At 38.6% G+C, this 23,410-nt stretch overlaps 1 protein-coding gene and 1 long non-coding RNA gene across 2 annotated transcripts; one reads left to right on the top strand and one right to left on the bottom strand.

Moving 5' to 3' along the window:
• Positions 1–401: 401 nt before the first annotated feature.
• Positions 402–18,141, bottom strand: mlx (MAX dimerization protein MLX). Its single transcript, XM_017697518.2, has 8 exons — positions 18,053–18,141; positions 15,161–15,200; positions 14,060–14,149; positions 10,318–10,427; positions 9,675–9,777; positions 8,418–8,517; positions 5,994–6,195; positions 402–3,774 (listed from the first exon to the last, which is right to left on the bottom strand). Exons 1-8 carry the CDS (start codon positions 18,089–18,091, stop codon positions 3,718–3,720), a joined length of 741 nt encoding a protein of 246 aa, XP_017553007.1. The 5' UTR covers positions 18,092–18,141; the 3' UTR covers positions 402–3,717.
• Positions 7,971–10,423, top strand: LOC108427415. The gene is made up of 4 exons (XR_001857845.2): positions 7,971–8,011; positions 8,435–8,569; positions 9,685–9,742; positions 10,292–10,423. It is a non-coding gene; the product is annotated as an uncharacterized LOC108427415 (long non-coding RNA).
• Positions 18,142–23,410: the final 5,269 nt, after the last annotated feature.

The following is a 23,410-nucleotide window of genomic DNA, read 5'->3' as shown; positions in this document are numbered from 1 at the left end:
ATATGCTATTACTGTTTGAATTTACATTTAAAAAGTAAGCTAATTTATAGTTTTTTTTGTTCACCAATATGTTAATCTATGAAAAATAGAAAATATGCACTAAAACATGAAGATGCCATATTTAAGCTTGTTCCTTATAGAGGATGATATTTAAAAATTATTTTTAAAAAAATGTTCAAGTTGTAATTTGTAGGGGCTGTTCAAACTTGTGTGTGACTGTATAGACACAATTTTGCCTTTTGTTTTATGTGTGTTTGCCAGTAACTGAATTGATGTAGCATATTTTGTGTGTAAATGGTGTACAATTTTGAATCAGTACAATCTCTGACTGCTACTCACATGAGTGATGCACAGAACTGTAAATAATGTACACAAGTTTAAAGAATGCACAGAACTGTAAATAAATTAACATTAAACATTTATTTTCTGATTACAAACTGCATTCATACAAAAATATTTTTGTCTACAATTCTCTGGTCTGAATCAGCAGACAGTCCTAGGAACAGTGTTGTCTGTGATGCACCGAGTCTTATTTGCATGGAGTCTCTGGTCTCCGCTCCCTCCACATTATGGCTAAAGACAGTCCCTTTTTCCCCCAGCACAGGTAATTGAACAGCCTGATTAATCGTCATTCATTAAAACACAACCTGAATGTACAGAGATTGTTTTCCTGAGTACCCAGTATTAAGGTAAACATTTCCTCATTTGAATTAGTCTTTGATATACATTCTCATTTTAATTACACATTTTTCTTCAGAAGCATACATTAAGCCATTTCCTGGACTGTTTTCACTTTGGCCAAGACTAGACTTAATCTATATCTTGAAAATGGAAATAACAATAAGTCAAACTGCAGTGTCTTTGTGCTGAGCTAAATGTGGTACAAGCCATGGCCAAACAATATAAAATCAGTTCACATAATTGTCATTTTAGACTAAAAACAAACCAAGAAAAAAAAAAAAAGCAACATACACCCCCCCCCACCTCCTCCTTCTCATTTTGAATCATTTGTGCGCAAATCTTTGGCCACAGTGCCAAAGAGTAAGAGCTAAGCTTGCCACCCCATATGATCAGAAACAATTAAAATATTACTGTTTGTGCTGCATTTGTGTGGATACAGTTTAAGAAATGAAGTATTACATTTTATTGCCCGTGATGTCACTCTGCCCTCCCATCAGCAGCCAAACTGCACCAAAATTTGTTACGTTTGCTCTGGTTTGTGCTGTTCAAAGTAATATGTGCACTATTTTAATTCTCAGGTTATAAAGCCATAATGTTTTGAGGAGTGATGTCACTCAGCACCTCACCAGCAGTCAAATTACACCACAGTCTTGTTTGTGCTGGTTTGTGCAGCTAAGAGGAAACAAATGAGACATTTTTGGTCTGATTCGGACGTTGATGTGTGGCTGAATGACTTGCTCATTTATCGTTTAGCCAATAATCTGATATGGCAGCACAAATGCGATTTTGGTGCTATTTTGCCGCGGATGGGAGGTCTTACTGATGTTACTCAAGAAAAAAAATGCTTTCCAACGTGAGAATTAAAATAGGTCAAATGTTTGTTTTAGTATCTCAGACCATTTTTGTCCATCACAAGAAATTTTCTCAAAATGGAACCAGCACAAAAATTGTTACATTTATTACATTTTCTGGCACAAATATAAAAAACTAATCTTTATTCTATTTCTGATCATAGTGGGATGTCAGCTCCATAGAGGTAAGAGTAAGCAGTGTGTCTCTCATCTCAGTTAGTATATTCATGAATCATTATTCTGTATACATAAATCAGAAAAACAAAACAACTAAGATACCTTTATACCCCCTTTAAAACAAGCAAAAGTCTGATTTAAATTGTGCTTTGGGGTGTGAATGAGGTAAGAGAAGATGATTGCGCATAGTACACCAAACTCATTAAAATGAGTTGGTGGGGAATATTTCAGCAATTTGCTCATATAGATCACTATATCTATATTTCGAACCTCCAGCCAAAGAGTTGACGGTAGAGGGTTTGATATCAGAGGTAAGCAAGAGACAATGCACACTTCAGCTGGAGCAGGCAGGCATGCACAGAACCCAGCAGGAGATAATTATTGCATTGCTTTCAGAAGCAATGGAGAGGTGCAGATAGATTCCCTGTGGGACTGGGGTGTGGGTTATTTATTTATCTGTCTATTATTTTAACCCTTCTTATGTTCTTGCGCAATACAGCTTAAAGCTTAAAACATTTTAGCCATTTTACATGAATAAACTAGAGAAAAATCCTTTCAAGATTACAAAGAGCTCAGTTTTGTACGGCTTATCGCTGACTTCTTAGAGAGCTTATTAACTGTTAAAGAAACATGTTCAAAACGTCAGGCTGAACACAGATTAGGCTTAGTTCTAATATTTTTTAAAAAATTACACAATAGAGAATCTCATATCTGTCTGGCTTTGTCCAAAACTAACCTTAATCTGTGTCCAGATAACTGACCAAATATGACTAAAGATAAAGCAATAATATCAGGTAGGAGCATATTTACAGTACATATTTAAGACTTTCCCTGGTCACATTATTATTACATTTACATATTAAATTTTTAGAATTTATTCTATTAATCTAAACGCTAAAATTTAGGACAATAGAACATACCAATTTATAAAAATTCTGTAGGGTTACAAATGCAGGAAAATGAACAAAATACACTTTGGTGTAGTAACCCAGCATAACCTAAACATTCTGCTCTTTAAGAAAACAATACCTAATTAAATTTTGAAATATTACTAAACATGCTATTTTTAAGCAATTCCAATTTTAACTTGCATCCCTACTTATTTGTATATACTTTATTTACATACATCATTGTGTAACATGCTAAAAGTTATGTTATTCTAACCATGAGGTTGTTCCATTATTCAGTTTACCTATGATTTGTATGAGGTTTCAAACAGGGACAACCCTCTATAGTTTTGTCTTAATGGGGCGCGGATTGCAAACCTTAGTGACGCTACAACCAAAAAGACGGTCATAATCGTCCAACGTAAATAAAAATTATTTGTGAACATTGGCTGATATCATCCATTCATCCATCCATTTTCTAAGCCGCTTCCCCGTCAGGATCGCGGGGGGGGGATGCTGGAGCCTATCCCAGCAGTCATTGGGCGGAAGGCAGGATACACCCTGGACAGGTCGCCAGTCCATCGCAGGGCAGACAGACACAGACAGTTGGCTGATATCAGTCAAGCTCTAATCCCAGTCAGTTTTGTAGCAAGGTAGCAAATAAAAAAAATGCTTGGAATTGCAGTTACTTCACATTTTCTGAACACACCCCAGTCCAGATGGCTGTGACCCAAGTCATGCAATGCAACTTTTAATTAGAAACGACTATGTTAACCAGTATTAATATATTGTTTGTCTAAATGAGACATAATTGTCTCCATTTCAAGATTTTGTAAAATCACAGTCACATCACATTCAAATGGTCTACTCTAACAGTCTAATTACTTACAGTCTCACTGCGGGAAACCAAAACGCTCAGCTGTTAGCCATTTATCACTTGTGTGACAGCCAATTAAGGACCCTTACAGACCGTCTGCTTTAGGTGGCATTAGTGTGTGTGTGTGTGTGTGTGTGTGTGTGTGTATGTATGAACCCGGTTGGTTGTTGTGTTGCCAAGAGCAGCCTGACTGCCCTACATGAACTACAGATCCACCGCCTGAGGGGAAAAGATCTCCAAAGCTTCAGTACAGCTGTCCATTCAGCTGTCTCAGAACGCCCACAACAAACTCCCTCAGCGTCTGTGGAAGAACACATAAGCAGTGAGGACTAAACAGAACACAGCTGCACTGGAAAACAATGGACTGACTGGCCAATAGTCTCTACAATGACGTAATCATCAATGATGTTCTTTTAGGTGTGTGTCTGTGTCTACAAAATGAGAGGACTGTCATATTGCTAGATTTTGTGATGTATCAAAACAGGTGAATTAATAATAAGCATGCTTCAAGAATGGCCTGCACTGTTTTTGAACAACATTATTTACTTTTACTGAGTTATATAAACACTGATTCATCAAATATCTGCAAAAACTATTCTGGAGCACTTTGGGACTGGGTAGAGGACCCTTTTGCATATCACAGCCTTCTGCAGCACCAGAAAGGCTGTAATAATTAACATACACGTTGTGCAGCCCAAAAAATTTCCATTTTTATCAAGTACACTAAGTGCAGATCTCTCTGATTGAATACCATTTCGATGACTGATTAAGACTGAGGTGTTTATGTTCACTCTATTCAACAATATGATGGAAAATCTTCACTTACATGCTACTACAAGTAATCTGATCCAAAATGATGCACATGTGTGGAGAACCACTGAGAGTAAACTTTACCAATGACAGTGAACCTCCCGCCATGTTAAATGTGTGCCATGAGGTGAACAGATACGTACTTACACGTTCCGACTGGAATGTAATCAGATACAGCCGTTTACACAGCTATTATTCTTCTATTTAATGGATTATTTACAGGATTACATACCTCGTTCAATCGGATAAAAATTGTACTCCAATGGCCTCAACTGTCTGTTATAGTAGACCAATAAAGTGCATCTATAGTCAGTGGAGCTGATAAAATAGTGCAGAAACGAGGTGTATGTAATGAAGTGGACAGTCGGAGTGTGTATATTATTGCACAAACTAGTTAAAAACAGAACTGAACAATATACAGATAAACTTGTGGTGTTTACACACAAGCATCCATCAGGTTTACTAGCTCACTGAAAACCAGTGCTGATTGTTTTTCTACACCTGAATGTTGCTTCATGCCTCATACATCATACTTGCATTTCTGAGCATCAGACTCTACTGGAGGCTTTCCTTGACCTAGTGGAGTGCTATACTAAATGCTAACTATCCAACCCTATTCAATAATATTGAGAAACAACCTTCAAATTCCAGAATGTTACTTGTACACTGAATGCTGTGAACTTCATAAACATTTTTCAGTCCAATGCCTGCATCTTGCTCTACCTAAAGCAGGGGTGTCCTAAGTCCGGCCGCAGGGCCAAATGTGGCACGCAGATTGACTGTAACCGGCCTTCCGACTTACATGCTGCAATTGTTTCTTTCACTTGACTATAGCAGTAGTACTGTAAGCTTATAATGACCTTACAATTACTTAATATATTAATTGTATATTTAATTAGTATATGACAAATTTATATATATTCAAAAGACTGTAGTAAATTTAATATTAAAACACATTATGGAAAATAGTATGGACATTTATTTAATTATTTAGTGGCAAGGTAAAAAAAAATCTAAAGCAGCTTTTAACAAATTTGAGAACAAAACAATTTGTACAATAAATGTCACATGTTTTTTTTCATATTTTGACTTTTTAATAAATGTTTAAATAATATTGTATTGTTTAATATTTAAGTAATATTTATGCAAAGAATCACTGGCCATCAGGAACGTTGATGGGGCCATTCTGGCCCCCTTTGAAAAGTTTGGATATGTCTGCTCTAAAGGGTGTTGGGACCAAAGGCTATCCCTTTCAGCCCCAGGCCACCAACATAACATTATGAATAAAAAAGAAATTTTTAATACCAGCTAAACACTTTTACAAATAACTGTTTTAAGTCTAAGCTCTCAAAAGATGTCAAAAAGGAAAGAGTCAGTAAGTACACACAGACCTGTGAACCCAGGGGCTTTCCAGTGTCTAGAATCTCCTATGCAGACAGACTAAGGCCTACACTTTGTGAGAGAATATTCTCTGTTAGCCAATACTACCGATTTGGTTACTGATTACAACATCTAATCTATCTGATTACTGATGAAAGGAATATTAATTCAAAATCTCCATCAAGGGTTCATTATTGTCAGAGTGTAGCAGACCACATTTCAACAGTTGTGGCCCTAACTTAGCAATAAATATCAGAGGGTCCGCCTTCCTCTGTGAGCGGAGCGTATGAGGCTGATACGAAGTCTCAGGAAACGTATGTGTGGCGTTACCTGGGGTTTGCAGTGCTCCTCAATCCAGCTGAAGACACAGGCTGAGAGCTCCTGAAAGCTGCTGACGGAGACGGAGGTGCTAAAGGACTGGAAGAGAGAATCCATAATGTTCTGGAACACGCTGAACTTCACCTGGTCTGACACCTGCTCGCTGCCCTGCTGTGGGTTATTCTGGTGGGCCTTCACTATGTGCTCATAGTTGCTGTAGAACACATGCAGACAAAATATATCAGAAATACAAGAACAACATTCTCAAAACAACATTCACACTGAGCTGGAAAAAATAGCAAAAATGTTTTGATGATATTCACAATGTACTCAGAAAAGCATACTGCAACATATTGTGATGTAATTTATCATGATAATGATAAACACGGTCATATTGCCCAGTCGTCCATTTGCATATGTATGCATATTCTGAACTTTTATATTGTCAAACAGAAAAGCTCAAGTATTTGTCCATTTTAACCAATGGAAACCTTGGAATTACAAAAAGATGGTTTTATCTGATGTTACTTGTCACACATTTCATCAAAAAAGGAGAAATTCTAACGAACGTATACATGTTTTACTTGATATTGAAACAAGAAAAAAGTTCAGCCTCAAACCTGCTGATACACTGTGTAAAAGTAACTGCGCAATTCACTACATAATGATGTACCCTATTAAATAATTTTGTAATATTAGTTTAGTTTTGCTATATTTGTCTTCTGAGAGTTAGATTTAAGGTAGTGATAATTTGCAGAACTACAAAGCTGCAAAGTAAAAAAAAGGTCATTCAAAATGTGTTTTTATTAAGTTAGATGCTTTTGATTGGGTAAATCAAGCTGTGAAGCAAAGACCAGCAGCCCCTGCCTCATCTGTCTATTTCATTAAGTCAGTGAACTGCAGGGTGCTGCTGCTGTTGCAAAAGTGGGTCACAAACCACGTCCAGCTCTCATCCTCTTGTGTTTATATCTGAGAAGTTAGCCTAGTCATCACAAACGCAGCTGGACAAAAACTACAGCCCTGCTAGTCCACCATCAGAATGCTTTACAGAATACAAAGAGATATGCAGAACTACAAAGCTATATACAATGTGTGTGTGTATGTGTGTGTGTGTGTGTGCATTTAAAGAAATATATAGAATATAACGTAACATTATATACCCAATATATGTTAAATTCAGCAAATAAACAAATTTTTGCATTTACATGTGCTGAAGTGTGTTCTCTGTAGAGGACGTGTTGACTTATTCTCACTAAGAAAATCAGCAAAACGTGGAATTTGATTAGAGGCACCCAAACTTTTACAAACAAGTATATATACACAACCTCTATCCTTTATTGAACAAGCTTTTTTGTTACAGTGTGTGTGTGTGTAATTATATGTGTGTGTGTGTGTGTATGTATGTATGTATGTATGTATGTATGTGTGTATGTGTAGTTTTCTGACTGGCTGTCCCATATTGTGCCTCTTTCAAAAATCAGCTCAGGCTGGAATACTTCTTCTAACTACAATGTGAATGGTTGGGGCTTAACTGCTGTAGACTCGATACGACAATGTGAATCTAAATATGCCATTTTCCAGCTTAAAAACAAGGCAAACTGGGTTTTCTATGATATGCGCCCTTTAATGAAGTATTTTAAAGAATTCCTTGTTCATCTTTTTTCCAGTGAAATGCTTTGGAATCTCTGAAAAGCGATGCCTGATGCATTCATTAAAATAATCAATTACTAATATAAGAGATTATGCAGCCACAGAGTCAGTTCATTATCCGTTGTGACAAAATGCAGGTACACAAATCGATAGCAAACAAATTATCCCATATTGCATCACAGTGAACTTTAGTCTGACTGCTTGTGTCCCGCTTCTCGCTGTGCTCTCAGTAGTGTGTTATCTCCTTCTCAGTGAGTGTGAGGGTCAGATAAACCCTGACGTCCTGCCAAAGACAAGCAGGCCAGCCTAACGGGATAAGCCCACTTACACACTTGTACACAGAGACATCCAGCCAAACACAACAGTGCCAAAAGAGCCGTGTAAGTGGAATAACAATGATACTTGCTAACAGGGCTGTAATTAGTGACATTTTGATGGTTAATTATGTAATCAGATTTATGCAAAAGGCCAGACAGTAAAAATGGAATTACCATAAAGTAACCAGATATTTTTATTGTTGTAAAGATAAAATTGTAAAGAGAATTTAAAATTACCATAATTACGAAAATGGACAAGTTATTATTACTAATTTATTGAGAAGATCCGTTTTAATCTTTTTTTTTTTCAATGAAGTAGCTGGGACTTCTTAAGCTTAAATAACTGGACGCAACAGGATTTCAGTTCTGTGCTCTTTAGCTTTGCTTGGCTTCAAATGTGTCACAATATGGTTAAGGTAACATGTCATGCTCACTCTACCATGCCCCATGATCTCTGAACCTCACTTACGTTTTCATAATCTTTAGAGCCATCACTTCCTTTCTGAGTGTGGACACTTCCTCTTCCTGCTTTTTCTTCTCTTTATGAAGGAACTGAATGTAGTCGATGGCTGAAAAATACAGATAAAGCGTCAAGATACCAATCAAGCAGGCAGTAGTCAGGTATATGCTCTGTGATGTGCCGAATTTCCTGGAGTCAAATTTACACACATACATGTATATATTTAGACATAAAAACCTATAAGCAGTGAAAAATATGACAAGTTCAGAAACCCCGTCAGTCTCCTGTTAACAGTGGCTCAGTTACCAGAAGTTTTTTTTAATTTTAATTTTATTTTATTTTATTTTAAAAATGAAACTGTTGCATTCTGAGACCAAAATACTAAGGCAATTGCTGGGGAAATATTAATTTCATTGCATTTAACAATTATGAAATACAAAGAACATCCAAATATTGTACTGCTTTCTAGGTATTTTGATTCACTTACTGAAAATCTGTGGTTTACAATAACAAAGTCAAAAAAAGCCACTGTATGAAACTTCCTTTTGAGAGCACACATATATTTTAAACAGACACTATTCTAAAAACTCTGCCCATTATTCGTCTTGGACCCCAATGATCGCTACTTGCAATGTATTTTGCAGACAGCTGTTTAGCTCTCACAGAAGCTACAGTAAGAGTTCTCAAATCAATGTGTTCTACATATATTTCAGAGGAAAAATAAAAGGGTAACAATGATTTAAACATGTCAAGCTTCTTCAACCTGGTTGAAAAGCTATTAAAGAAAAAAATGTGAAAACAGAAATAAAACTTCACAGCTTATGAAATGTGGCTCTCTTTTCAGTTTCTTTAGTTCTGATTAACCAACAAAAATTAAATACTATATCTGAAGTTTGGCTGCGTAATGGCCATGAGCTCCTGCTGTGCGGTGTTTGGGGGAGATAAGGGGTTGTCTCTTAGAAAAAAACAGCTGGCAACAGACCCACATACCCCACCCGCTTTCCAAAAATTAAAAACTTTTCAAATCCACACAATGCACCTGAATGGCAAGTTCAGCATTCAAAGCAGCAAATTTCACCAAAAGGTGATACGTTTGCACGTATGAAATTACAGCAAAATAATTTTATCTCTTATTTTGCTTACTTCTGGCAATTGCTGAGCTGCTGTTTTAGATTTTACTCGTGTGTAAATCATGTATGCATTCTTGTCAAGTAAAATCCACATATTACTTGTGTGGTCGGTGTAAAGCATCACTGTGTGACTTACTTTTCTGCAGCACTGTGGCTTTGCTGATCTTCTGTGTGGCCATAGCAAACTCAGACTGCTGCTGACAGGTGGGTACTATAGACTGCAGGTCATCATAGCCTTTCTGCAGGTATGCATGCAAACCAAACACATTCAAAAATGTTATTAGTACTGCACTGAATGTGAAAATATTGAATACATTCCAGAATTAGCCATATGGGTGCATCAGAAACCAAGTGGGCAGGGAGGGGGAACTTGAGAGGGTCTTTTGTTATTCAGGCATACACACTCAAATTACTGGGGTCTTTATTAAACAGTTATACATTTCAGGGGTTAAGACTTTGGAGCTTATGTTCTTAGATGGCAGCCAAACCAATGTGTAGTAGACAATTAGTATGGTAGGCTAAATATGAGCATTTTATGCAAAACGCAAACATAACCTTCTCATTAATTTTGCGGCACTGAAAAATTTATCAATTCAAATTTTGTGTTTTGTGTATCATTATAATACTTAATAAATCTGAATTTAATAAACTGATTTGTGCATGAGAGTTCTTGTCCAACCTAAAATACGTTTTTGTGTGTGGAGCATGGACTGATGGATTATTCTGAAATACTCTGCATTTCTCTGTCCTCAGCCTCTTTCAGATACTGTTTCCTGTACCTTAATAGCATCTCTGCGTTTCTGCTCCGCCTGGGTATGGGCTTGTCTCCGGCGGTCTTTGTATGAGTCCTTGTAAGTGGTCTCGTGTCTGTAGTCGCTGTCTTCATCATCTGAGGCATAAAACCAAAACATAAATCAGATGGCAACTACATAACTATCCCACTGTGGAAAATGCTATGGCTGCCTTCCAATTCCAGCTTCTCTAAGTGTTTAAAGGGCCCATCTGCCATATTTGCCTGTATTTGCTTCCTTATCTCTGTGTGGTTTTGATCATTTTTCAAACCTCTTTGTATTCTTTAGCATTAAACATGCTGTTTTTGTTTCTGAGTCTGATTTATGTAGTTGACATCTGTTCTAATGAGCTACTGAGAGAAATTAAGCTTCTATCTTCTGACCTGAGGATGGTCAGCTCCCTCCATTGTTTGTCCTATCTGCTGATCTGAGGTGGTCAACTCCCTGCATTGTTGGTATGGCCCTTTGATTGCCGACCATAACCACACAATAACCCTCCAGGGTGGCAACCATCAAGGAGTGTTGATGTTCGCCATCCTTGCAGGGAGTCGGCACCTCTGTCTTTTTGATAGGGTAATCATCATCCCCCTACTTAACCCCCTCTTTATCACCCTCATCCCCCTCGCTTACCCCCCTAAAACTCCTCTTATATAAGGTCCTCCTAAAATATCCCTAATCAGACTGGCTGCGATCGACTAAGCTGTGCCCACATTTCCTGTGTATCAATAAAATCAAGTCTACGCTGAAGGTCTCCTGACTTCTGAATCCTGAAAGCTGAATTTCTAACATTACTATGTACACTCCAAAAGAACTCAGAGTTCAAACACCCTTTATAACTTGACTGTGAATGTGAGGGTTAGGGGTTAAAAACTGTTGTAGCTTCAATAAGTGGATATATGTACATGCATAGGTTTTCATGACATCACAGAAAGACTGAATTGTAGCTTTATTTCTAAATATCGACTGGGAAGTGAACTACAAAGGGCAACTACAAAGGGCAAATATGGGCAACCACATCCCTCTTTTAAATAGAGTTTTAAATAACATGTAAACACTGGCAGAGTTTCAAAAGGTACTGTTCACTACTCAGTCTGTACAGTCCATATGGAAACTATGCTGCACAAACATCCCATTTTGAATTATTGTTTTTATGATGTCATGAGAACCAACTCATCACATATCAAGGCATATTCAGCCCACAGCACTTTAACCCTACTCATTCTTATAGAAGCTCTAGCGAGTCTTTCAGCTCCAATTGCTTTTGAATGAGGTGCAATACAGTGCAGCCAATCAGCAGGGCTTATTTATCATCAATCTTTAAAGGTAAGTAGCAAAAACTGTTTAATTCTAAGGTATAAAGAGAGGTTGGAAGATGGTTGGGTCAAAAAATGAACAATGACTTGACACTGAGTTACAAGGGGTAGTGGTTGAAATCTTCTCCCAATGAAATGGGACAACCTTTCAAGAACCAGAAACTTCATCAGTTGTCTTCAATGACTTCTCAGACAAGACAAGGTTTTTTACAATATGCCACCTCCAGCTGTGGTGATCTCACGTGCGTGTCACATGACAGGACACGTGAATCATATTTAAAATAGCCTGAAAAAATAACCAGGATGTGTTTTCCTGCTTTGTCTCTAGACTTTAGCAATAATGGTATATCGCACTGACATTTGCCTTCAGTTTTACGTATCAGTCAATCAAACGAGTCACAAAAAGAGCACAAACAAAAAAGTGCATCACTTCATTAACAGTTACTAGCGCTGCTCTGTAGGCAACCCTGCCAGCCTGCAGGGACAGCAGAGGACAGTAAAGTTCAACTCCTCACTGCTTAAATACATTTAGGGCATCATACGCCTTCAAAGATGGGGATGACAATTATGTATCGCCACCAAGAATTCTTCAGTGATATGAAGCTGAACTTAGCCTTTTAATCGCCAGATTCTTCGAGTTGAATCGAATTTTCCCGTTCCACCTTAAATGGTGCAACAACATTGGGTACCAGAACGTAACTGCTGCACCATTTAAGGTAGAACGGGAAATTTCACCAGGTAGCAACTGAGACATCAGCATATTACTAGCGTTTTTTATGCGTGTTATGAAGGAAAGTACGATAAAAAGCTATAACAATGGTTCTTACAATACAACGACTTTTTAACAGAGAAAGTTTCTTTGTCGCTTGTGCAACCATCTTGCCGATATATTCGCATAGCATTCTGGGGATTTTCTCATAACACTCCGTTTGTAGTGAGCTTCTGAAAAATCTCCATTTGAAGGGCCATGTAGCCCTAACACTTCACCCTACCCCTCCATCTCAACATTAACCAGGACAACCCTACCCATAGACGTGAACGTGCAAAACAGAAGGGTAGGGCTAAGTGTTAGTGTCAAGGCGTGAAATGGGATTGGGCCTAAGACTGAGGTGTTTATATGCTCGCTCTACACAAAAATCTGATGAAAATCTCTGTTTCCATGCGCACTACAAGTAGACCAATACAAAATCACACATGCATACTAAGAGTAACACAGTGTAGACGTTACCACAAGCCGCGTGCGAGTCAAGTCAGAGTGAGATGAGCAGCAGTGAGCAGTGCTTGTGTTTTAACTACTTTAAAATGATGTCAGACTCCTTCACATGTACTTATTAAAGAAGGCCGAGAGGAAGACGTCGTGTTCTAAGACACATAAGCTGGATGTCTGTCTCACCGCCGTCTTTTAAAGATTACAGCATAAACTTTGTCTCCTGTGCAGACCAGTTTCTGCTCTGTCCTGTTTAAAATTAACACTATAGACTTTCACTATGATGTGACGCACATGCAGAATGTACTTATGCTTTCTGATTGGGAATGTAATCGGATAGAGGCATTTACAGTTATTATTCTTTTCTTTAACGGATTATTTACAGGATTACCCACCTCATTCAATCGTATTCTGAATGGCCTCACCAGGACTAGTCTATTCTGATAGAGGTGTATATATGGATATATTCTATTCCCATTGAGCTATTAGTCTGGTTATTAACGGATTATAAGGCTGCATGTAAACATGGCTAAAAGTTATAAGTGAACCTCAACAGGGAAAAATACAAGATTTACGATAAACAATGATTACATACACCAGATGTTTTATTAGAAAATAGTGAGTAAAATTCAGCTTTCCATAACTGTCCTTTTTTAATGCATATGGTGTTATTTGTGTGATATTTTCTTTTGGGTCTTTATTTCTTTTCTTTTTTAATATTTTAAAACATCTGTTGCCAAGGATCTTGAAAGCCTCAGGCTTTATCTTCAGTTCAGCATCAAAGTGTGAATGTACCATTTCTTAGGGTGAGACTTTTGAGTGGAATCAACCCAATTGCTGTGCACATAACGAACATACAGCAAACATTCTGACAAAACAGTGAGATTCATACATTTACATTGCTTGTAGATGCATTTCCATCATCAAGATTACACTGCCATTTTTACTTACAATGAGAAAAGAGCCTCCATTTAGACTTGATTAGACTCTGCTGTTTGTATAAAAACAGTCTACTCCACAGGAGTTACAAGACTGGTCATTAACAGAACGAACAGGCTTTACGTAAACACTGCCATTGCAGAAAGAACCCTGCAGTGAACAGATGCAAAATGCATTCCAATCTTTTCTGCACACAGAATGAATAATAAGGTTTAACTGGGGACAAAAAAGAAGGGTAAAACTGAAATAGTCTGAAAACTGAAAGAGTCACCTGTATTTGGTACTGAGGAGGCACTAGTAGATCCTATACTGTTGGCTCTGGAGACCACTGTTCCTTTACGAGAGCTCTCTGCAAAGAAACCTGTTAAAGAAATAAAGCAACACTTCACATATGCTTAAATGGAAAAGTAAACAACATTACAAAGGGCACTAAACTGCACATATCAGCATAACATACCATGTCAGGCAACTAATTACCATTTTGTGCCTTTTATAACACATACACAGAAAAAAAGTGGATTTGAAAATAAATATATACATACTAGGCTATATATTAACTATAAACTAGATTACATTAACACAACTTACTTTTGAAAGTAACTGTGTTCACATAGGACAAAACTTCTGTCCAAAAAATATCCCCTCAATATAGTAACTTCACACAAGAAGATAAAACATTCTTAACTTGTAATGCAAGTTAATGTAAAGAGATTCCGATTTCTAGTTGTCCAATCTGCATGAAATTTTCAGAAAACAAAGTGCAGCTGGTGTATTCAGATAAAAATAAAAATTAAAAATAAAACTCCTGAGATACATTTTTTTTTTGCATAGCAAAAACCATGCAAAAGCTTTTGGGGATTTGCCCTCTCTGGTGGAAAGGTGTAATGGCATGCAACATTTTGTAATGTGGTTTGTGCTTCGGACTCCTTACCCAGGCAGGTGAATGTGACGATTGCAAGTGCATTGAAAGAGTAATCAAAGAGAACTCAGTCTAAACTAAAGGACGTGTCTTCTGAGGATGTGACTGAATGATGTTATCTGCTATTGCCATCATATTTCCATCAGTATATTGCTGATTTTAGATTTGACTCCTAAACAGAGCCAGATCTAAAAGCAGTGAATTCACACCCTATTTTAGCCTATTTTTTCCCTTTAAGGCTAAGTAAAACTGCTTCTTTCAAGTTAACAAAAATACATAAATAGAGCAACATGTAGAAATTCTGTACACATTTAAATCAAGCAAATTCAGTGCGTTACTTTGTTCAGTGTACAGTACAAGTTATTCTGGACAAACTGGATTAAGACCATTTTACAAGCAGTCTAGTTATGTAAAGCAGTTATATTAAAAAGTAAGTAAGGTTTAAGCACTTACTGTGGTCAAAGCCGTTGTCACTAAAAGTGCCGTCCGTTTGCTGAGCCATGACGAGGTGAAGTGCAGGACAGGGAATAAAGAAACACAAGAACTAGTTCATTCAGAATGACAGTATCACGATGATGATGATGATGCTCAATGCTTTCTCTGTCCTTCACAGAGAAGGACTGAGAGACACCAAAACATAAAACCACCAACTAGAACTGAAAGTTAACACACCTAGCACATCAAGTATCTGGGACGCCAATACTCCCTATTGTGATATGTCCTCAATAGACAACCATAAACACATGGCCATGCCAGGCAGTGAGGCTTTACTGCTTTACAATACGCTCGCAGCATGAAAGGGCAGGCACTTTAACTAGCACTAAGAATTAGACACGCCACTTACCAGCAGTACAATCAGAATGTATCATTATTGTGATAAATTATCTTGCAATGTGCTTCTCTGAGTATATCGTTGAGATTGTCAGCATATTTATATACAAAGAGAGCTTATTTAGTCCTGTTCAGTTTAACCGGATTAGTAAGACATTAAATAAAAATCAAATGACTGTTTACGTGCACTTAATGATCCGATCATCACTGGATTAAAGCATTTATCGCAAGCAGTCATGCAAACAGCAAACGTCCATTTCTTGGATCGGATTAAAAGCCTCAGTCTGTACATGTGAGAAAACACAGCTACATGCTGCAAAAGTGACTTGATGTTTTAAACAACCTGCAGCATTATGTTTGATTTTTATATCAGGTTTACATCAGGTCTTATTCTGGGAGTATTGTGGCTGGTTAAAAGGCAGAAATCTGACCGTCTGCCTCAAGCGGAGTTTTCCATTTATCTGATTACCCAAACACATGTAAACACGTGGAACTAATTACTGACTAAATCTAATCTGCAGTTATCAAATTGTGCATGTAAATGTACTCATTGTACTCATTCTTTTGGTATTTTTAGAGGGGATTTTTCTAAATGAATAATTCAATCATTTAGATGTAAACAAAATAATTTAGAATGGTGTGATGCAAAATGGTTAAGTCTTAAGAAATTGACCAACTCTGAATCATTACAGTGGTGGTGATAGTAACCAGGGGGTTGCAATGTCTACAATGCAAGCACAGCTATTTTATTTACCATCCAAAACAACCAGTGAATCCACACACATCTTCTGAGCTTTTATATATGATGGTATAATAGCATTAAATACATTTTTAAAAAGGTTTCTTTAAGGATTATTTTGCGTTAAATCAACCTGCATGTACTCTCTGCCAAAAAAAAAACCCAAATGAATTGAAACACATTTAAGCCAAAACTTTAGCACAAAACTATTACAAAACAATGTGCCAAACACCAGACAGCATTTATCTAAGCATAAACTATAATCATTTTGTGTGGCAAGGCATTCAAGTTTTCAGATGTCTGGTTCCTATCACCTGTACTGTGAACAATTCAGACTCGGCAAGTTTATCTAGAACTGAGCGTTTCACACCAAACCACTCTTAATGACTGTTTGCATCTCAAACATTTAGCTATGTAACTTAAATGGTTTTAAAATTCGGTGGAGTTCCCCTTTAACTAATTACAAAGTAAACAAAGCACGTAACGCTAGCTTAGGTAAGCTGTGGACTTCATTATGGAACAGTAAAGTCCCTTAGCCAAGTTATTAGGCTAAAACGCCAACGTATGGTGTTTAAATATTATTAAAAGCGCAGGAAATACGAACCATCTATGGCAGAAATAAATAAAAAATATATATATAACATTTCTCTATCACCGCAGTTTAGCTACTACAGTTACCTCATCTTATCCAGAGCACGTTAGCTCAGCTAGGTTAACTAGTCACCTAGTTACCTAACTAAAAACAGCGTATATACCATTAGAAGTGCACTCATTAGTGTAGTATGTGAAGTACAGAGGTGTGTGGTTTGGGACGCGAAATTGTTCTAAGAAATAGTATAGCATTTAGCCAGCTAGCTTACGTTAAGTTCATCTACAGTGACAGCAGCAATGTACGAGTTGACGACACAGAAGAAAGCGATGAAACATTTGACAATAATGAGTTTACAGATAAGTGGTTAACTAAAAAGTGTGGCAAGTTAGCTCAGTTAGCTTAGCATAATGGCAACTATTTAGTGACCGTTCTTACTGAGGGGCTATTGGTATCATGTATTTCACCAAAAGTGGGTAAATTACAGAAATCAATGAAGATTTTTTTTAAAGTGAAAATGTTAAGCTTGTTATTCAGCACTAGCCAGCTCAACAATGCTGAAATTGGCATCGTATTCGACATGACTGATCCGTTCCACCTTAAACGCAGCAGTTAAACTCTGGCGCCTGCTCAGTCGAGAGAATGTTGACGGCTCCACTGTTTAAGGTGGAACGGAAAATTCGAATAAAAAGCTAACTTCAGCTTCGTACCAGCTCCTTCCTAGACAATAAATAGACAGACAGATACTCTCACTGTTTGGTATCTGGATGCGTCTTACAGGTTCTCACGGTTTCTTAGCCAGCTAACGCTAGTTATCTAGGTTAACGACTCTCAGAGTCTTATTATCTGAGGAACTGGCTAGCACTAGCTAGCTAAACAATAAAGCTGAAGTCCTCTTATTCGTCAGGGCCAGAGGTGCCAGAATGTCACTGCTGCACTATTTAAGGTGGAACGGGAAAACCTGAACAAGAAGCTGGGAAGCCAGTTCAACCTCGTAGCTAAACAAGACGAAGCTGCAAGTTTCTTTTTATTTCGCTAGCCTGCTAACTTTAAGGCGAAGGGGTCTGATTCCAGCGTGTACTGAGCCCCATGAGGCGGAACCCAGATGCGCAAACTAACCTATGTGGTTTGGCTTCCAGAAACAAAAAACGAAAACAGCTAATAATGTTATGACTGGTTTGCTTACTTTTTGCCAGGGATCCGGCGACGTGCTGGGTTCCGTCATTTTGGGATGAACACTAAGATCACGGGATGAGAGGATGAGAACAGGCTGGATAACAGCGCCGTCTGGTGGTCACTACTTTTTAGGAGCCAGAAATAAAACACTTCAGTGACGAGCATGCAAGTCAGCCACTGGAGAAAATATAGCTGTAGCCATTTAGTAAGTCATAATAATGAGACGGGTTTTCTTAATTATGACTTAATATCCCATAATTACTTACAATCTCATAATGAGAATATTTCCCCTTGCTTATAAGATGCTAAGTCATAATTATGAGAGGCTAATTGTTATGTTCCCACAAATAGCTACGGTCCAGGGGAGGGTGTGGGGACAGTAACATGTGCGGTGTGATTAGGTGGAGATGGCCAACCAGTGAGGTAACCAGAGTATACAGAAGAACAGGATTTATTTCAAGGACATACACAGTGTACTACAGAAGAAAAAATGTTGACAAAACATCAAGACAACAAGCCGGGACGTTGAGGAACTGGACCAGCCTGGGGGAGAACACAGACGGCACCAAAGAAAATAAAATAAAAGAACTACACTAGCTGGTATTTGTGTCTTGTCTAACTAACAAAGCAAAATAGCTGACTGCTACACTACTCTAAACTAGACCAGAAGTACAGGGGGTGGTGCCCGCCTCTAAACTAGTGTGTCTAGACACTTCGACTACCTGTGTGTGGCAGTACAAGTGCGCGCACGGGCTAAACTGCTCTTCCTCCAGCAGGAAACCAGCTCAAACACAGTAGGAAGAAAGGGGAGACAGTAACAACAACCAACACCAAACGATTAACAATGACAACAGCACTACACATAACAGCACAGCTAAACTGGGGCACAAAACTTTACAACACAGCGTTATCAAATTGAGCAGCACAGCGTAAACACAGCAAGCGAGCCGAAGGCTTCCGAACAAGTGCCGCCGCGCGGCTTTTGAGCATGAAGTCCCGCCCTCTCCTGGTCCGGACGCGCCCTCTGATTGGCTAGGAGGCGATGAGCGCGACGAGGATGATGAGTGACACCCCGATCCACCTATAAGGTGTAAGACAGACCGACAGGTGCAGAAAAGAGGAGAGAAAAGAGCTAACGAGGGAGTACGAAAGAGAGAGAGAGAGAGAGAGAGCACGCACAAGGCACCCACACATAACACGCCCACTCCGAAGAGTGAACATGTAAAGCATGTTTGCGATAATCAGTTTCTTTAAGGACCATCAAAGTCACCAGTACAACACTATCTGCAAAAACAATGCTATCACGAGATAACGCATCAGCAACAACATTGTCTGATCCTTTCTTGTGCTTAATCTCCAAGTCATACCCCTGAACTATAAGAGACCATCTCATCAAACGTTGATTCTGGTGGTACATCCGGGATAGAAATACCAGAGGGTTAGGATCAGTGTATACAGTCACTGGTAGTGGACAAGTACATATATAGACCTCAAAATGTTGTAAAGACAACAATAAGACTCCTTCTCAGTTGTGGAGTAATTCAGTTGATGTTTATTGAATTTACGAGAGAAGTAGCACACAGGGTGATCCAGAAGCATCCTCCTGAAGTAAAACAGCTCCAGCACCCACAGCATTTGCGTCTACCTCCAATTTGAAGGGTTTGGAGAAATTAGGAGCTGCTAAAACAGGAGTATTATACAGAAGAGCCTTAATATTGTCAAAGGCATGCTGACAGTCTGAACTGCAATCAAATTATTTTGATGGACTAAGCAAAGACGTGAGTGGCGTAACCACAGTGGAGAAGTTTTTACAGAAGCACCTGTAACAGCCAGCCATGCCTAAAAATCGGCGCAACTCATGTTGAGTAGAAGGCACAGGAAAATTTAGTATGGCTGAGATTTGGGCATCAATAGGACGTACCTATCCTTGACCAACTCTCTTACCAAGGTAGGTTACAGTGGCTTGAGCAAACTCACACTTTGCCAAGTTAAGAGTCAGTGAAGCTTTCTCCAACCGTTCGAAAACAGTGCTCAGTATCTTCACATGAGTGCGCCAGTCTGATGTGTAAACCACAAGATCGTATAGGTAAGCAGAACAATTCGGTACACCTGACAATACGATATTAACTAGTCTTTGGAAAGTAGCTGGATCATTCTTAAGGCCAAATGGCATAACTGTGTACTGCACAAAAGCATCTGAAGTCACAAAAGCAGAAATGTCTGATGCACGAGACGTCAAAGGAACTTGCCAGTACCCCTTCAATAAATTGCGCTGATCCCACATTATCAATACAGTCATCAATCCTAGGCAAAGGATAAGAGTCAGAGACTGTGACAGAATTTACGCGTCTGTAATCAGTGCAAAGGCGAACTGAACCATCGGGTTTGGGAACAAGCAGGCAGGGCGAACTCCAAGGGCTACAACTAGGCATTGCTAAACCATGTTCCAACAAGTAGTTTACTTCTTTTTTCATGGCTGCTCTTTTAGTAGAGTTAAGGCGATAGGCATGCTGCTTAAGTGGTTTTGCTGTAGTTACCTGTATATCATGCCTCAAAACGTTTTGCTGTTTCTGTTTTATTTTTCTGGCAAGTGACTCAAAAGACTAGACAGATCCTGTAACATCTCTGAATTCAGAAGTCTACAAGAAGCGTGTGGAAATGATCATAAGTCTAATCCATCCTCATCTACATCGTTTGGACTGTATGAGTATGGTAAGTCTTCAGCATGTTGATATGACAAACACGTTTCTTGCGTTTACGATCGGGAGTGCGGATGATGTAATCTGTGTCACTGAGCTTTTTCCTCAACAGTATATGGAGCAGCAAACTTGGCTGAAAGTGATGGACCAGGAAATGGGAGTAGAACCATTACTTTCTCACCTGGCTGAAACTGTCTGGCGACTGCACGCTTGTCAAAAGACCGTTTCATACGTTCTTGAGAGACTTTCAAAGTCTCACGAGCTAAAGAACAAGCATTATGCAAACACTCGCGAAAATTACTAACATAATCCAGAATGTTCTGCGGTTTACATTTGCTACTTAAGAACGTCTCTTTAAGGACTTTTAATTGTTGATCTCAGCTGATGACTAACTTATCAGCTTCCATATCTCCGATATCTCTGTTTTGTCTACAGTCATTTGATGAAGCAAATGGTGGTGTTGACAGAGCAAGATCTGGAAAACTGTCCTTAGCCAAGAATGAATCAGATAAATCAACCACATCTTCTAGATGTCGAGCTCTAGCACGAGTGATAACACAAGCTGGAAACACAGTAGGATGATCTGAGGATTCATCAGGCAAACAAGTCTTAGGACTATCCAAAACCTCTATTATTATGAGATGCTAAGTTATGATTATGAGAGGCTAGATGCTCAGTTTGTCAGGTTAATAAGGAAAACCTTGTTGGTTTTGTCACTGGTATTTTTTTCCACTCCTCCACAGTTCAGTCTTAGAAGTTGGTTGCACTTTCTGCTTCTCATCATTCAAATGGTCTCAGACAGCTTCAGTGATGTTGAGGTCTGAACTCTGGGATGGACAGTGCATTGTTCTGAGAAATTAAGGGTGGTCTCTGACTTTTGCACAGTGCTATGCATTGTTTCTGATATACAGAATGTGTATTGCTATATTTCATTAATGTGGAAATGTGCACATTTAAATCACGTAAATCCAGTGCATCATCAACGTGCCAGTGCAGCATAGAATGTACCATAAGAAGATGTATAATAGGGACAGGGTGAGATCAGGAGGCAGACAGAAGCTCCGGGGAAGCTGTGGAGGTGAAATTGTGTGGGTTACATTGGCCTTGAACTGTCTGCGTAAATGCAGTTTGGTGAAGAGATGATTGTCAGGATGGGGTTGTGTACACTTCTTCTCAGTTCTCTTTCTTATTCAAGGCACGTATGGGGCTCAGGCGATGGTTACTGGCACAACTGATACAGGCAGTTGCCTAAGGCAGTGGATGCTTCGAGGCGCATACACACACACACACACACACACACACACACACACACACACACACACACACACACACACACACACAATCTGTGTTTATGTCTGCAGCCAAAGAGCAAACCTCTCAAACTGTGTCACTGTACAGCTCAGTAGGTACGTCCAATAAAATAACATCAACCAATGCTCTTTCCATTAACACATGCAAACACATGGAATACTATATACTACAGTCTCTTGCAAGCTAGACATTTGCATCACTTAAAGCAATAATAATAATTAAAAAAAAAACATCACTTCGTTTGTGAGAGGGACGGATGGGCAAACACTTACAAAAATTCTCCAATAACACTAGAAGAAACTATAAGATTTCTGTATAATATGTAATACTTCTAAATTGATAATATTTCTACAGCACTGTCTTATAATAAGCTGTCATGTGTGTGTAGTGCCCTGTAGTAAATTGTAGCGATTCTAACAGGTTCCTATAAGACAAATAGGAATCCTACAGAAATTCCTCTTGTCCATAAATAGGTTATACCTTATTTATGAATCACATGAAAAGGTAGCACTTAGGTGAGTCATGATGGCTGTTTTATATATCAAACCTTTGAAGTAGCTAAGCGTTAGCTAGCTAGCTTATAACACACCAGTAGATGGAGTTATGACTGACTGATTAGCATTAACTAACGTAATTTAGCATATTGCCAATAATCCAGTTGAACTTTCAATTAAAGTTCATCCTTGTGTGAAATACTTTTCATCATCTTGCCCAGGGCCTCAAATGAACCAGACCTGCCACTGCATGGCCCCGATAGCAGGGAGCTCGAGGCTAAAAACCTTTTTAGCACCGGAAACAAGACACTCTAACCTCAGGGTGGAAGTAGTAATGTAGGACATTCTCAGTAATTGTAGAGTATAAAGGGGTCAGGAACAGTTTGTGTAGCTTCCTAAGATGACACGGCCTCTGCTGAGCTTCACTACCATTCATCCAATTTATCATATTGGATAAACATTAAACTAGTTGATTGACTTGTTTCGTGAAGTTTAAGAGGAATATAAAGCTGTGTGTCATCAGTAAAATTATGGAAATAATGAAATCAAATAATCTGTAGTTGATTTTAACTCATTCTTGATTACTGTGCCATCATGTCTACAAATTGACAATACACTGTGATAGCAGGGCAAGACCTGGGGGAGGTGCCACAGCTGCTGTAATGCAGCGCTGCCCCTGCTGTGCTATTTACTAATGTAATGTGAAAAGTGGAACCCCTGACTCGGCCAATCATACAGTATCAGACCATATAAGTGGTAAGCCAATCATATCAGACCTCGCTGGTTGTAAGCCAATCATATTAGCCCTGTGGGAGGTTCTCTGGTTTACTTGCTTAGTAAAGTACCATTAGTCGGCAAACCGCC

This window comes from Pygocentrus nattereri, chromosome 14 (genome assembly GCF_015220715.1).
Source record: "Pygocentrus nattereri isolate fPygNat1 chromosome 14, fPygNat1.pri, whole genome shotgun sequence".
Lineage (NCBI taxonomy): Eukaryota > Metazoa > Chordata > Actinopteri > Characiformes > Serrasalmidae > Pygocentrus > Pygocentrus nattereri.
The sequence above is the reverse complement of the archived record's forward strand: the minus strand, read 5'-3'. Positions and strand labels throughout refer to the sequence as shown.